The sequence below is a fragment of the Triturus cristatus genome, chromosome 9 (assembly GCF_964204655.1).
Source record: "Triturus cristatus chromosome 9, aTriCri1.1, whole genome shotgun sequence".
Lineage (NCBI taxonomy): Eukaryota > Metazoa > Chordata > Amphibia > Caudata > Salamandridae > Triturus > Triturus cristatus.
Genome location: NC_140592.1, coordinates 1,015,104,976 through 1,015,119,140, shown reverse-complemented (window position 1 = coordinate 1,015,119,140; position 14,165 = coordinate 1,015,104,976). Strand labels below are relative to the sequence as shown.

At 47.4% G+C, this 14,165-nt stretch overlaps 1 protein-coding gene across 1 annotated transcript in view; it reads right to left on the bottom strand.

Moving 5' to 3' along the window:
- ANGEL1 (angel homolog 1) overlaps positions 1-14,165 on the bottom strand; it is a 332,990-nt gene that overhangs the window by 143,609 nt on the left and 175,216 nt on the right. The window contains exon 6 of the mRNA XM_085626689.1: positions 7,939-8,065. Within this exon, the coding sequence (XP_085482815.1) occupies positions 7,939-8,065 (127 nt within the window). The remainder of the gene's footprint in view (positions 1-7,938; positions 8,066-14,165) is intronic.

The following is a 14,165-nucleotide window of genomic DNA, read 5'->3' as shown; positions in this document are numbered from 1 at the left end:
TTGATGTGTTTGAGTAGAATGCTCCTGATTCTTTATTTGTGGGATTTTCCTCTAGTATTTTCTTTGTCTGGAAAAGAAAAGGAAATGTGTTGTAATAATTGTTTCTATATTTTTATAGGGAATGGTTAGGGGATTTGCAATTGGGATTTAATTAGGGTGGTATTTTAATCTATTAGTTGATTTTTGGTTGTGAAATACTTACTTTTTAGTTGTATCTTTTTTGGTGCTGTTCTGTATTTTCTTAGTTTCTTTTGGAGTTTCCTGTAGTGAAAACATGAAATAGAAAGAAGACATTAATTTATTTATAGTGTATGTATATTGTAATTACAATTTATTCTATTTGAGTCTTCATGAGAATAATATAGTTAACTTACTTTTGATAGTTTTAAACATTTCCTGTATGTTGATTTTCTTATATCTGTAGTTGCAATCCAGTCGATTTTCCTCTTCATTCAATTTCGTTTTTTTGGTTTTGGACTGTGAATGAAGTTGAACTTCTTTTTATAGTGCTTTGGATGTTGTAATATGTGTTTTATTGGTCAGTTTGAATTCGGAGTGTTTTTATTGGTTAGTTCGAATTTTTTTTTTTTTTTTCTGGTAGTTAGTTTCCTAATAAGGAAAACGCTAATTAGTGGTTTTGTGGTGTATTATTCTATATGTATTTTTCTAAACATTATATTATGTATTGGATGCATGAATTGATAAAGTATAATTTAATAATATAGTTGTTTAATGTAGGAATGTTGTTAATAATGTTTTAGTAAAGAGTTAATTATTTAAATCCATTTTTAAATGTAGTAAATATATAATTGTTTAATAATAATTTTGTGTAGAGATAAAAGACATTATTTGGTGTTTATGTAGTTTGATTTTAGGTTTTCATTAAATGTTATATAGTCGATATTAGTAAAATGGAGATATTTTAGTGGTCGATATTTTAGTTTACGATATTTTGTTATGAAGTATATGTATATTATTGAGCATCGATATTTTAGGATTTCGATATTTGTGTTGCCGATATTTTGTGTACCTATATTTCTGTAGTTCGAAATTGTGTGTTCGATATTTTTGTAATGTTTTAAATAAGTATATGATGTCGATAATAATGTGATCGATTATTTTGTATCGATATATTTGTAGGTCGATTTTTAGTCTTTCGATATTGTGTCAGTGATTCGAGGGTGACGGGCCCAGTCCCCTTCCAGAATGCGTCGGTGAATTTTTATCCGGATTTCACCCAGCAGGTGCAGAGACAGAGACAGAGCTTCCTGGGGGTGAAGCGGAGACTTCGGGAACTGGATCTGAAGTATGCCATGCTTTTCCCTGCCAGACTACGGGTGGTGCATGAAGATCGGACATTCTTTTTTGACTCTCCTGTTATGGCCGACGAATGGCTGGACGCTTTGCCCCGGCGACGGACGGGGGACGACACAGCCGAGCATGGAGACAGTGGCCGGGATGGACAGGGCTGATATCCCATAGCCGGCCTGACTTGATTTGACCATCCTTGAAGATTTGAACAGAGTGCAGTAACTGTGGAGGGTTGCGGGAGGGCGAGGGGTGCTCTTTTCCTCCCTTAGGGTACTTTTTGTAGATTTTTTGTTTTTGTAGGGCGACAGGCACACTGCAAGTTGGGGGGGCTTTGTAAGCTGCAGCAGGGGTGCAGGGTGGGGGGAGTTTTTGGGATTTTGAGTTTGTTGTTGGGGGGTTTATTTTTGCAAGGCATGATGATTATCCTCAGGGCTGTTCCATGGTGGCTCCTCGGGTGTGGGGTGGGCCTCTTTCCGTTTGAGGATGGGGGGTAGAGGCTTAAGTGTTATAAGCTGGAATGTTAATGGTTTGGGGGATCGCATCAAGAGGGGGATTGTTTTGCAATTTTTGAAACGCTCAATGCCAGATGTTGTCCTGCTGCAGGAAACGCATCTCATAGGTAATACGTGCTATGCTCTGAATAGGAAGGGGTATAAATTCATTGCACACTCGGGATTCTCTTCTGGGTCCAGGGGTGTGGGCATCCTCGTTAGAGCATCGTTGCCTTTTGAGGTGGACTCCACCATTGTTGACGATAGGGGGAGGTTTGTGGCGGTGGCGGGGCGGTGGGAAGGAAGGACTTTGGTTTTGGTTTCGGTTTATGTCCCGCCGGCCCTGCAGGCCTCCACATTTGCTGAACTGGGCAGGGCTTTGCTGTCTCTTCCGGGGGGAATGCTGGTAGTGGGAGGGGATTTCAACGCTGTGGGCTCCGGACTGTTGGATAGATACCCGCCCAGGGACACAGGGGGGGCTCAGAAATGGCTTCCAGACTTCCTGGATACGTTGGGTCTGATAGACTGCTGGAGGCTCCGGCACCCCACACAGAGTCAATACACGTTTCACTCCGGGGCGCATGGTAGCCTCTCCAGGATTGATTACCTGCTCACTCTGGCCGCACATGCCTCGTTGATATCCGAGGCGAGGCACATGGCACGCGGTATCTCTGACCATTCGCCAGTGTGGATCCGGCTGGATCTAGGTCGGGAGGGAGGAGGGAGGGTGGCCCCCATCAACCCATGGTATTTCCGGGACCCCAAGATGCGCAGCGCCCTGGTAAAGAAGGTAGATAATTACTTTAAGGACAATTTGGGAACCGTGGACTCGGCGGTGTCGCTGTGGGAAGCTTTTAAGACCGTCCTGCGGGGGGAAGCCCTCTCCCTGGTGGTGGCTGCCAAGAATCGGAGGGATGGCGAGGTGCGGCTAGTGGAGGAGGAGATCGCGGCCCTTGAGGGGGATATGGAGGAGGAGGTTACGGAGTCCTCACTGCATGAGCTTTGCTTGAAGCAGGCGGAGTATAGGGACCTGGTGACGGACACCGCTAAGACCCTCAGTAGAGAACAACAGGGCCGCCTGTATGACGTTGGTGATAAGGCAGGGAAACTCCTGGCGTGGTTGGACAGGAAAGAACGGGTCAATAGAGTGGTGCCAGAGTTGACGGGAGAGTGGGGAGAGGCGATTGTGGAACCTGAGGGGATTGTGAAGTGTTTCGCGGAATATTTTCGTAGGGTTTACTCCTCGGTGTCGGACAGGCCGCCCGAGGACTCGTCTGACCTCCTCCGTGATATCGAGTTGCCCTGCCTCTCTGACATAGATAGGGACGATTTGGATGGTGACATAACGGTTGACGAGGTGGCGGGGGCGATTCGCGCTTTAAACTCGGGTAAGGCCTCTGGACCGAATGGACTGCCGATCGACCTGTACAAACTGTTCCCGGATAGGGTTGCCCCTCACCTGCGCGCCATGTTTTTGGAGGCGCGGGGGGATGGGATCCTTCCGTTGGATCAGCGGCTGGCGTCGATCGTGGTCATACATAAAGAGGGTAAACCCCGAGATAGGTGCGCCTCCTATCGGCCCATTTCACTCCTCAACGCTGAGCCGAAAATCCTGGCCAAACTCCTGGCTACCCGTTTGATTAGGGTACTTGGCGATTTGGTCCACCCGGATCAATCTGGCTTCATCCCGCACCGAAACACAGCATTAAACCTTAGGCGTCTTCATGGCGTCATCGCCAGGGCGGGCACGCTGCGTGAACCGGCTATTGTGGCATCTCTTGATGCCGCGATGGCCTTTGACACGGTGGAGTGGGCATACTTATGGGCCGTGCTGGCCAAGTTTGGTTTCGGTCGCGGTTTTGTGAGTTGGGTCCGGTTGCTGTACGAGGGGCCACTAGCGAATGTTGTGGTGAATGGTCGGGCATCTACTCCGTTTCAGCTTGGTAGGGGTACTCGGCAGGGTTGCCCCCTATCGCCTCTGCTGTTCGCCCTTGAACCGTTGGCTGCGTGGATACGTTGGCACCCGGATATACGGGGCCTTCGGTGGTCGCCTGATCACGAGGACCGTATTTCGCTTTATGCCGATGATATCCTGCTGTATCTTGCCTCACCTAAGAAGTCACTTATAGTGGTCTGTGATGTACTCGCATCGTTCGGTAGGAACTCGGGGCTTATGATTAATTGGGGCAAATCGTACTTGTACGTTCTTAGTGGCGAGGTCCCACCGATCCCTAGAACATGTTCGATACAGGTTGCCCAGCAGGGCTTCGTGTATTTGGGGATTTTTATATCCCTGGATCCTGCTGTGCGCTATGAGAGGAATCTGCTTCCCCCCTTGGCACGTTTGAGGCGAGATGTTGAAGGTTGGCGGAGGCTGCCGCTCTCCCTTGTTGGGCGTGCGGCCTTGTTCAAAATGATGTCTCTTCCCCGCTTCCTCTACGCCCTCCAGAACACCTTGGACTGGGTACCGGCCAAATACTTTCGGTAGGTCGAAGGCCTCCAACGGACGTTGCTGTGGGATGGGCCCCGCGAATAGCTATTTCAAAGTTGACGCTCCCATGGTACGATGGGGGCATTGCGCTCCCAGACATCCGACGGTACTATTGGGCCACGCAGCTGAGCGCGATCAACCATGGGTTTTATGGCCCTGCCCTCAGCCCTGGGTATGCCATGGATAGGTGGCTGCTGCGTGGCGGCAACTACTACAGGGCGTTGTATTCGCGGTCCTTGGACTCGTCCCTCACGGGGCCCACAGGTGTGGCGGTGCGTGTATGGAAGATGGCGACTGACTCGTTGGGCTGGAAGGATAGGCTCACCCTCGCTACCCCACTGTTTGAATCGGAAAGATTGGGAAGACTCTGGCATACGAAGGGCTTTGATAAGTGGGACCTGATAGGTATATCCAAGGTGGGAGATGTGCTGCATAAGGGGAGGGTGAAGTCCTTCGAGGAGTTGCAGACTGAGTACGAGCTAGGGCCCTCAGAGTACTTCAGGTATATCCAGCTGCGTCACGCCCTCCGATCAGTCCTCGTGGAGGGTGAGAAGGTGCCGGAGTCCTCTCCCCTTGAGGACCGAGTCCTTGATGGTCATATGCCCGAGAGCACGATCTCGCTCATATATAAGAAGTTGATTAATGTCCGGGCAGACATGCTTTTGGGGCTGAGAGAACAGTGGACTAGGGATGGCCTTGAGTTGGATAATGAGGACTGGCAGTCAGCGGTTTCTTCTCCTAAGGAGGTTGCGATCCCGTCGCGTCTGAGGCTGGTGCAGCTTAAAATACTGCACCGGGTGTATGTGACGGGGCCACGGCTGGTCCACATGGGATTCTCGGAGGACGGCCTGTGCAGAAGGGGATGTGGTATGGTGGGTACTTTCCTGCACATCATTTGGGAATGTTGTGTCATTGTGGAGTTCTGGAGGAGAGTTCATGCAGTTATGGGGGAGGTGACGGGCACTGCGGTACAGCCGGAGGCGCGGTGTTGCCTCCTGAACGTCTGGGGGCCCACTGACCTCGATGAGGCGCAGACCCAATGGTTGACTCTGGGTAACATGGTTGCTAAAAGGGACATCGCGCGATTGTGGGGCTCCTCGGGACCCCCTACCCTGACCGCGTGGAAGGAGAACATGGACTGGAGCATGTTTAGGGAGAAGACGGTCTACTGCTCTAGAGGTCGCCCCCGGAAGTGGCATGCCATCTGGGGGCGGTGGAACCAATACAGGGGGGGAATATGTCTTGCCCCGGATCTGGAACCTCCCGAGGAACAGCTCTCCCCCTGACCTACTTTCCAGCACAGTTGGGTTCTAAGAACCGTTTTGGGCCTCTGCTGTCTCCCTTCTTCCTCCGTACACAGTCTTGTAACTAGTAGATGAGTGGGGTCCGGCCTCCCCTGGGAGCTTTCGCCATGGGCTTTCAATGTCCTTGCCTTGCTGGGGTTTGTTGTGAGTTTTTTCTGTATTTACTTAAAATTGGACCTTTGCATTACTCTTTGAACTGTATTGGGGACACATCACTGTATCCAACTCTCAATGCTGCCGAACCTCCGGGCTGTCGGCTGAATAGCTGTGTCCTGAATCTTGAAATAAAGGTTTTCAAAAAAAAAAAAAAAAAAAAAAAAAAAAAATCATGGGCAGAAGAGGGTATATCTCCCTTTGAAAGAAGGTATTTTCCAATGAACAGAGAGCCAACATCCTCTCTGTCCTTTAGGGATTTTGATGGAAAGATTCTATAAATGTTACAGCATTATGGCTTGTGCACTGGGTAGGGGTATTAAATACAATGTTCATGTAGTAGTGTAGATTTTCTTCTGACCACAAGACCAGGATGTGAAGAGAGAGATTTTCTTTCTGTCATGGTGACAGTTGGTGACAAATTAAGGGTCACCGGAATAAATGAAATTTACCAAAATAAAACTTACAGTACTCTGAAACCTGAAGGTAGGGCTGGTTCAGTCCTAAGGTAGGCCTGAAAAGTAACAGGATAAGGTCTTTGAGAGGTTAGAGCACAGCTCTGATTGAGGGCTCCCTCACACACAACACGCTCTAGAAAGTGAGCTATGGTGGCCTCTAGGGGGAGTAGAAGAGCTGGCACCTCCACCTCATTGGCTGAAGTATGGGTTGCTTCAAATGAGGTGGATGTGCTACTAAACAAATACCGTTTTTGAAGCCTATGGCTCTTCTAACACACTTTACTGCTATTTAAGATTACTGGGTAATCCCAGCTTGACGAAAGGAAATTGTTGAAGCATGTGAATATATAAAAGGTCCAAGGCTGGAGAACAATTCTTTGCCATAGGGCCATAGATTCTGATGCAGAGAGTCCTCACAACCCTGCAACAGAATACCTTGACATTGAAGAAAAGCTCTACGCTGACAACACTGCTGAAGCTAAAGCCAAAGCTGATGCCAAAAGACACAATGGCTTCAGTAATACACCTGATGTTGATATCAATATGATGGGCTACCTAATTGGGTCTTTAGTAAAACAGTGGATAGGAAGGCATTCCTCCTTCTCTTAGAAAACGCCTTGGTTTCAGCTTGCCTTGAACTTTTAAGTGGTGAGTGCCTTAGGATGATGCAGCTGAAAAAAGATTCAGCTCATCTTGGGAGACTCTACCTTTCCTCTAAGAGTTTCATATTTGCTTGCCTAAAAGTGTTTGCAATCATCAACATCAGAACGGTCAGATTAATTAAAAAAGACACCCAAAATTTCCCAGTGTTTGGCCAGCCTGCAGCTCCAGCTGGGGAGGTGGTGCAACTCCAACACAGATACTCAGACATGCACAAAATACAGGTAAAGAATTATCAAATTGTGCAGAAGGCATTGCTGTTAAATAGCCTATGTTCTAAGCAGTGCTAAATTTGAGCAACTTAATTGCCAGCCCCTGCACTTATGACAGTCTGCCACATGGTAGTGTTGGTTGTCTAATTTAGAGACCAGCACAACAGCTGTTTATTAATTCAAAAACATTAAAAATTACTAGCACCTGCCTCCAAAGTCGTTTTTATAGGTTTGTGGGGGCCTGAAATAGTAAGAATTGTAACACTTGTATGAGTCTAATGGTTAGTAGGTTGTTTGTTCTGTAACTGGCAGAACTGACAGCAACAATGGACGGAGCAAGCATAAGTGGTCTCCTGATGAGGGCCCTGGCACTTATTTTGTTACAAATTAAGCACTGGTTCTAAGGCTTGATGTCACAGGCATGTGCTCACTTTGACAGTGCTCCCTCAAGAGACCAAACACTGTAGAACATAACAGGAATGCTATGTCTTATAGGGTCAGAGCCATGAAAACATTGTAATAAGGATCAGCTAGATAAAAACGGTTTCATTGCTAGCTAAGGATAATAACAGTGCTCCAGGATCTTGTATGTTGCAGGTCAGGATGAAGGAAATGTAAGAAGTCAGGCATTTGTATATGATCTCGCAATAAAGGGGACCTCGCCCTCTACTCAGTTATGCAGTTAATCCCTCTTTTTCATGCCCAAGACAAAACACCCTGGTAATAAGGGTAAGGTAGCTCCTCTGGCAAAGTGATGTGATATGGGATTGGTAAATGAGCTTCGAAAGTTTAAAACAAAGTATGACTCCATCAATATCCGCCACGAAAATATCACAAATTCTGCCTGATGGCGCTTACCTGTTTCAGTAGCCTTGAACTGTGATACATACTGACAGCTCTCAGTAATCCCAAGTAAACTGGGCCAGAGCGGACAGGGAAGCTTTTGCTGATATGGCTGGTGGGAACAGTTTTCTTGTCCAGATACCTGAACACAAATGGCAGCAGTCAAAACCACAAAATAAGCGGAAAGGAGGGAGAGAGAGAAATTTAACAACAGGAAACAAGGAATGTTGGAGGTAGAAGAAGAAAGAAAGAGCAGCATTAGGTGAAGAAGAGGAATAAAAAGCAAAGAAAGAGGAAATTGAAATGAGGGACAAGGGAACTGAGTTAAGGAACAGGAAGAGGAATTGAGCAAAGTGTGATGAACAATTAAGGGTGAATGAACAAGAAATAGGACGGAAAGACGAGGAAATAAAAAGTTAGGAAAGAGAAAGTGACAGAGTATGAAAAGGAAAGAGCAAAAGTGAGGATAAGAATGACAAGATGAGAAAAGTCAGCAACACAAATAAACCAAAATGTTGTACATGAAGCTTTTTAAACTTTTTAATGTAAGCCTACTAGGCTAGGCTACGCTTTTCCTCATTACTTAGACAAGTAGGCAGAAGTTGATGTTCTAAGTGATACAACGCAGTTTTGAGAAAAGATGTTCTGGTACAAAAGAGTCTAAAATTCAGAAAACCTTGTCTGGAATAAGCTTTTGGTAGGTACTCTGCAACATGTTGGTCTCTTCACCCTCTTTGTGGATAAATTGACATATACATTGATATGAAGTGTTTCGGCATCACCAGCATGCAGCAGGAATTATTCTAACATGTGTCACTGTCAATAAACTTAGCGAGATGCAGAACCTCTAATCTTGCTGCATACAGCCGTTGTCTTTAAATCATTAAGGGCCAGATGTACGACCCTTTCATTTAGCGCCTCGCAATTTGTGACTCATTGCGAGTCGCAAATTGCGAGGCGCTAAATGAAATGTACAACAGTGTTATTACACTGTTTCGCGATTCCAAATGGGGTCGCAAATTGCGAGGCTCATTAATATTAAGCCCATTGGGAATGAAAGCCCTCCCAGGGATGGTGTCCTGCTGGGCTCAGCAGACCACCATGTCTGAGACCCCTTTGAAATAAAGCAGCTTTATTATTATATTTTTTTAAATGCAGCCCGTTTTCCTTGAAGGAAAATGGGATGTATTTAAAAAAGAAAAATGAAACTTTTCAGTTTCATGTTTTTTAAGGGCAGGCAGTGGTCTCTGGGACCACTGCCTGCTCTTAAAAAATATTTTCCAACATAGTCACAAAGGGGAAGGGGTCCTCTGGGGACCCCGTCCCCTTTGCGAGTGGTTTACCACCTATTTACAGTAGTTTTGAGGCTGCAAAACACTAGTACAAAGCATGTTGACTTGCTATTAGGAAGGGACGCCCTTTCCTAATAGCGAGAGTCGCAAATGCTATTTTGCGAGTCAGTGAGTCACAAAATAGCATTCGTACATGCTATTACCCTATTTTGCGGCAGCAAACGGGAGGTTCTCCCGTTTGCAGCCGCAAAAAAGGGTCCTACAACTGGTCCTAAGTTTATTATTGGAATGCTTCACTCTCAATAGGCGATTTAGTGACAAAATGGCTCATCTATAATTGACAGTGTCAAGTTGTGGTCAATGTCCCCCTTTTATTAGGAGTCAGAACTAGTTGAGGACTTATACACTGGCAAAGTAATGAGTCTTATCTGTGAATGAGAGTACCAGTGTCAAAGAAGTGAAGGATGAAACAGTGTTGTGATACATGTTAAACAACACAGGGCTAGATACTTGCGCGTTAATAAAGAAGATTGAAAGCCGTTTTCCCAAGTTTGGAGGATGATAATCAGTCACAATGATAAGCCTGGGTCTGTGATACTGTTGGGGTGGACGACTTAACGTATCTGGAAAAAAATGTGTGCCTGTAATTCTAATCACTGTTACTGTAAAGCTATACAGGTGGCACAGGGAAAAAGATCAGAAAGAAAACTATCTTGTAGCTCGAGTTCTGCATATTAAGAACCTTTGTTGAGGTAATAAACGCTTAAATAAAATGTACTGTGTATATAAATATAATAAAAATTTTACTCAAAACAACCATAAACGTGTGTTTGAGAATTTGTTTACAAACAAAATGCAGCCATAGCACCATCCATAAGGGGTGCCCACTCTCCAGCTGAAGAGCATACAGCCCCAGCTTGGAGTGCTTTGAAAATGTTATAAGCTCTCCTGGGGTCATGCATTCAAGGAATCTTACACTGACTATTTTACACATTTCTGGGGGGTTCTGTGCTCCCTGCAGCCCCCCACAACACATACATTAAGTGTTGGTGGTGCCCCTGCCTCTCCTTGGGGCACCACAATAACTCTAATATTTCATACAAAGCCCATGTAGCAGCTAATGGGTCGCTCCTGGGAGGGAGTAGAGAATGATAAATGATAATGATAAATGAAATGATAGTACTGAAGGGGCAAGGCTGCAACTATTTTATTTTGTTATTTTATATATTGTGGGTGCCCCAGTCCGAACCAGAACACGCACACCGTTTCTGTTTTTTCAGTATTTGCAGCGTGGATAAGCCCACACCTGCGCTGGCTCCCCGCCTGCACGCTCCATGTGGGCAGAGTGCTGCAGTGTGCATCCTGCTCCCCCAGTGACGAGGAGAAGCGGAATGCAGGGGGTGGGGTTTAAATACACAGCAGCAACCCTCCCCCTTCACTTCAGTGTCCCTGGGAAACTGCTGAACGAATTTACACCAAATCCCAAAAGAACAAGTTACTTACCTTCGGTAACGCTTTTTCTGGTGGATACAGTATCTGCCTGTGGATTCCTCACCTTGTAAATATCCCCTGCGCCAGCAACATTCGGAAACTTTTGTAGCAGTCCACGCCGATGGGGTCGAAGACGACGTCACAGAGACACGGCTCCGCTCGCGACTCCGCTGACGTCACCGGCTCCATAAGAAGACCTCGTCGGCGTGATGACGTCAGTTCCGCCCTTTTTTCCGTGCCTTCGAGGCACACGGACGGACTGACAGCAATATATACACAGTATACACAGTACATAATATATAAAGCAACACACACAGTGTGGAGAATAAGTAGAAAGGCAAAAGAAACAACACAATGCCCTTGACAGAAATAAATATAACTTGAAACACCATCATATACTAAAGGTATACAAGGGTGGACAACGGGGAGGCGGGTGGGTCAGTGAGGAATCCACAGGCAGATACTGTATCCACCAGAAAAAGCGTTACCGAAGGTAAGTAACTTGTTCTTCTGATGGATACATCTGCCAGTGGATTCCTCACCTTGTGAATAGATTCCCACACCAGTCCCCACTCCCGGAGGAGGGTGTCCACCCTTCTATACCAGAAAGTCCTGAAGGACGGAACGAGCAAAGTGTCCGTCCCTCCTCACCTCGATGTCCAAGCAATAATGTTTTGCAAAGGTGTGAAGGGAGGCCCAAGTTGCCGCCCTACAAATGTCCTTCACAGGAACGCCCCTAGACAAAGCAGAAGTGGAAGACTTTGCTCTAGTGGAATGAGCCCTTAAACCCTCTGGAGGTTCCTTACCAGCCAGGGAGTAGCATATCTTGATGCACAAGACAATCCATCTGGAAAGGGTGCGCTTGTGCACCGCTCGACCTTTCCTGCAGCCAACAAAACCCACGAAGAGCTGGTCATCAACTCTGAAGTCCTTAGTCCTGTCCAGGTAGAAGCTCACCGCCCTCTTAGGGTCCATGTGGTGAAGTCTCTCCTCCTCCTTGGAAGGGTGAGGGGGAGGATAGAAGGAAGGAAGGGTAATGGACTACCCCAGATGGAAGGGAGTTACCACCTTAGGCAGAAATGCAGCCCTGGTACTGAGTACCATTCTTTCAGCATGAATGGTCAAAAACGGGGGTTTTGAACTCAGAGCTTGAAGCTCACTTACCCTCCTTGCCGAGGTGATTGCAATGAGAAAAACTGTCTTAAAAGACAACAGTCTCAAGGGACACTTGTGTAAGGGCTCGAAGGGAGAACCCATAAGATAAGTCAAGACAAGGTTTAAGTCCCATTGAGGCACAATAAAGGGAGTAGGAGGAAACCTGTTTGTGAGGCCCTTAAGAAAACGAAGAACAATAGGCTATTTGAATAATGACGGCTGATCCGGCAAGCAAAGGAAAGCCGACAAAGCCAATAAGCATCCTTTTACAGTAGCCACAGCAAAGCCTTGCTGAGCAAGAGAATGGGCAAACTGTAGAATGTTAGATGGACGAGCCTTCAAAGGATCAATTGACTTCTCTTCACACCAGAGAACAAATTTAGACCACCTATAGGAATAGATAGATTTGGTGGAATGACGTCTGGCAGACAAAATTACATCTACCACATCAGGTGGGAGAGAAAAATAATTCAGGTTGCCCCGTTCAATCTCCAGGCATGAAGGTGTAAGCTCTGGAGGTGGGGGTGTAGAACCTGCCCCTCCGACTGCGAGAGGAGGTCTGTGCCTCAGAGGGAGACGGAGCGGAGGGCACGAGGAGAGGTGGAGAAGATCTGAATACCACACCCTTCTTGGCCAATCCGGGGCGACCAATATGACTTGGGCCCGGTCTTGGCAAATCTTCCTCAGAACCCGAGGAATCAAGGGTATGGGAGGAAACGCGTAAAGGAGTCGTGAGCCCCAACTCAACTGAAATGCGTCCCCCAACACTCCCTGCATCGGATACTGGAGACTGCAGAATGACGGGTAGTGAGCATTCACGTGAGTGGCGAACAGGTCCACCCGAGGAGTTCCCCACATTCGAAAGACGTGACGAACCACCTCCGGATGAAGCCTCCACTCGTGGTCGGCGGAGAACTGCCGACTGAGATTGTCCGCACGTACGTTTAGAACCCCGGCCAGATGATTTGCCATCAGACAAATCTGATGGTCCTGAGCCCAGGACCATAGACCCCTCTCCTGCTCTGGAACCACCTCTATCTTATCTTGGCGAATCTTCCTCAGAACCCGAGGAATCAAGGGTATGGGAGGAAACGCGTAAAGGAGTCGTGAGCCCCAACTCAACTGAAATGCGTCCCCTAACGCTCCCTGCATCGGATACTGGAGACTGCAGAATGACGGGTAGTGAGCATTCACGTGAGTGGTGAACAGGTCCACCCGAGGAGTTCCCCACATTCGAAAGACGTGACGAACCACCTCCGGATGAAGCCTCCACTCGTGGTCGGCGGAGAACTGCCGACTGAGACTGTCCGCAAGTACGTTTTGAACCCCGGGCAGATGATTTGCCATCAGACAAATCTGATGGTCCTGAGCCCAGGACCATAGAAGCAGAGCCTCTCTGCAGAGACAAAGAGACCCCACTCCTCCATGTTTGTTGACATACCACATCGCGGTAGTGTTGTCCGTCAGGACTTGAACAGACTGACCGCGAAGGGAAGGGAGAAAGGCCTTGAGTGCAAACGAATCGCCCGCAATTCCAGAAGGTTGATGTGAAGCAACCTTTCCTCTGGAGACCAAAGACCCTTGATCTCCAGATCCCCCAGATGAGCACCCCACCCTAAAGTGGATGCATCCGTAATCACTGTAGCCACTGATGGAGGTAGATGAAAGGGCTTTCCTTGAGACAGATTGCCCTCCACGCTCCACCAAGACAGATCCGCTGCAGCTTCTCTGGAGATCCTCACAGACTCCCTGAGATCTCCCTTGTGCTGATACCACTGCCTGCGGAGGCACCACTGGAGCGCCCTCATGTGCCAGTGTGCATGGTTGATCAACAGAATGCAGGAAGTAAACAGGCCGAGCAGGCGAAGGACTTTCAGAACTGGAACGACCGCTCCATTGTAAAACAAAGGAATCATTTCCTGTATTTCGAGAATCCTTTGAGGAGGAGGGAATGCTCGGCACACAGTAGTGTCCAGTACCGCACCTATGAACAGGTTGCGCTGAGAGGGCACCAGGTGAGATTTGGGCACGTTTATCGAGAAACCCAATTTGAACAACAGCTGAGTTGTATCCTGCAGATGATGTAGCACCTTCTCTGGCGACCCCGCTTTGATCAGCCAGTCGTCCAGATAGGGGAAAACCGAGAACCCCGACCTTCTGAGATGGGCTGCCATCACTGCCATCACCTTCGTGAAGACTCGGGGTGCAGTAGTAAGACCAAACGGAAGGACCGCAAACTGATAATGTTGCGACCCTACCGTAAACCGGAGATACTTCCTGTGCGACTTCAGGATGGGAATGTGG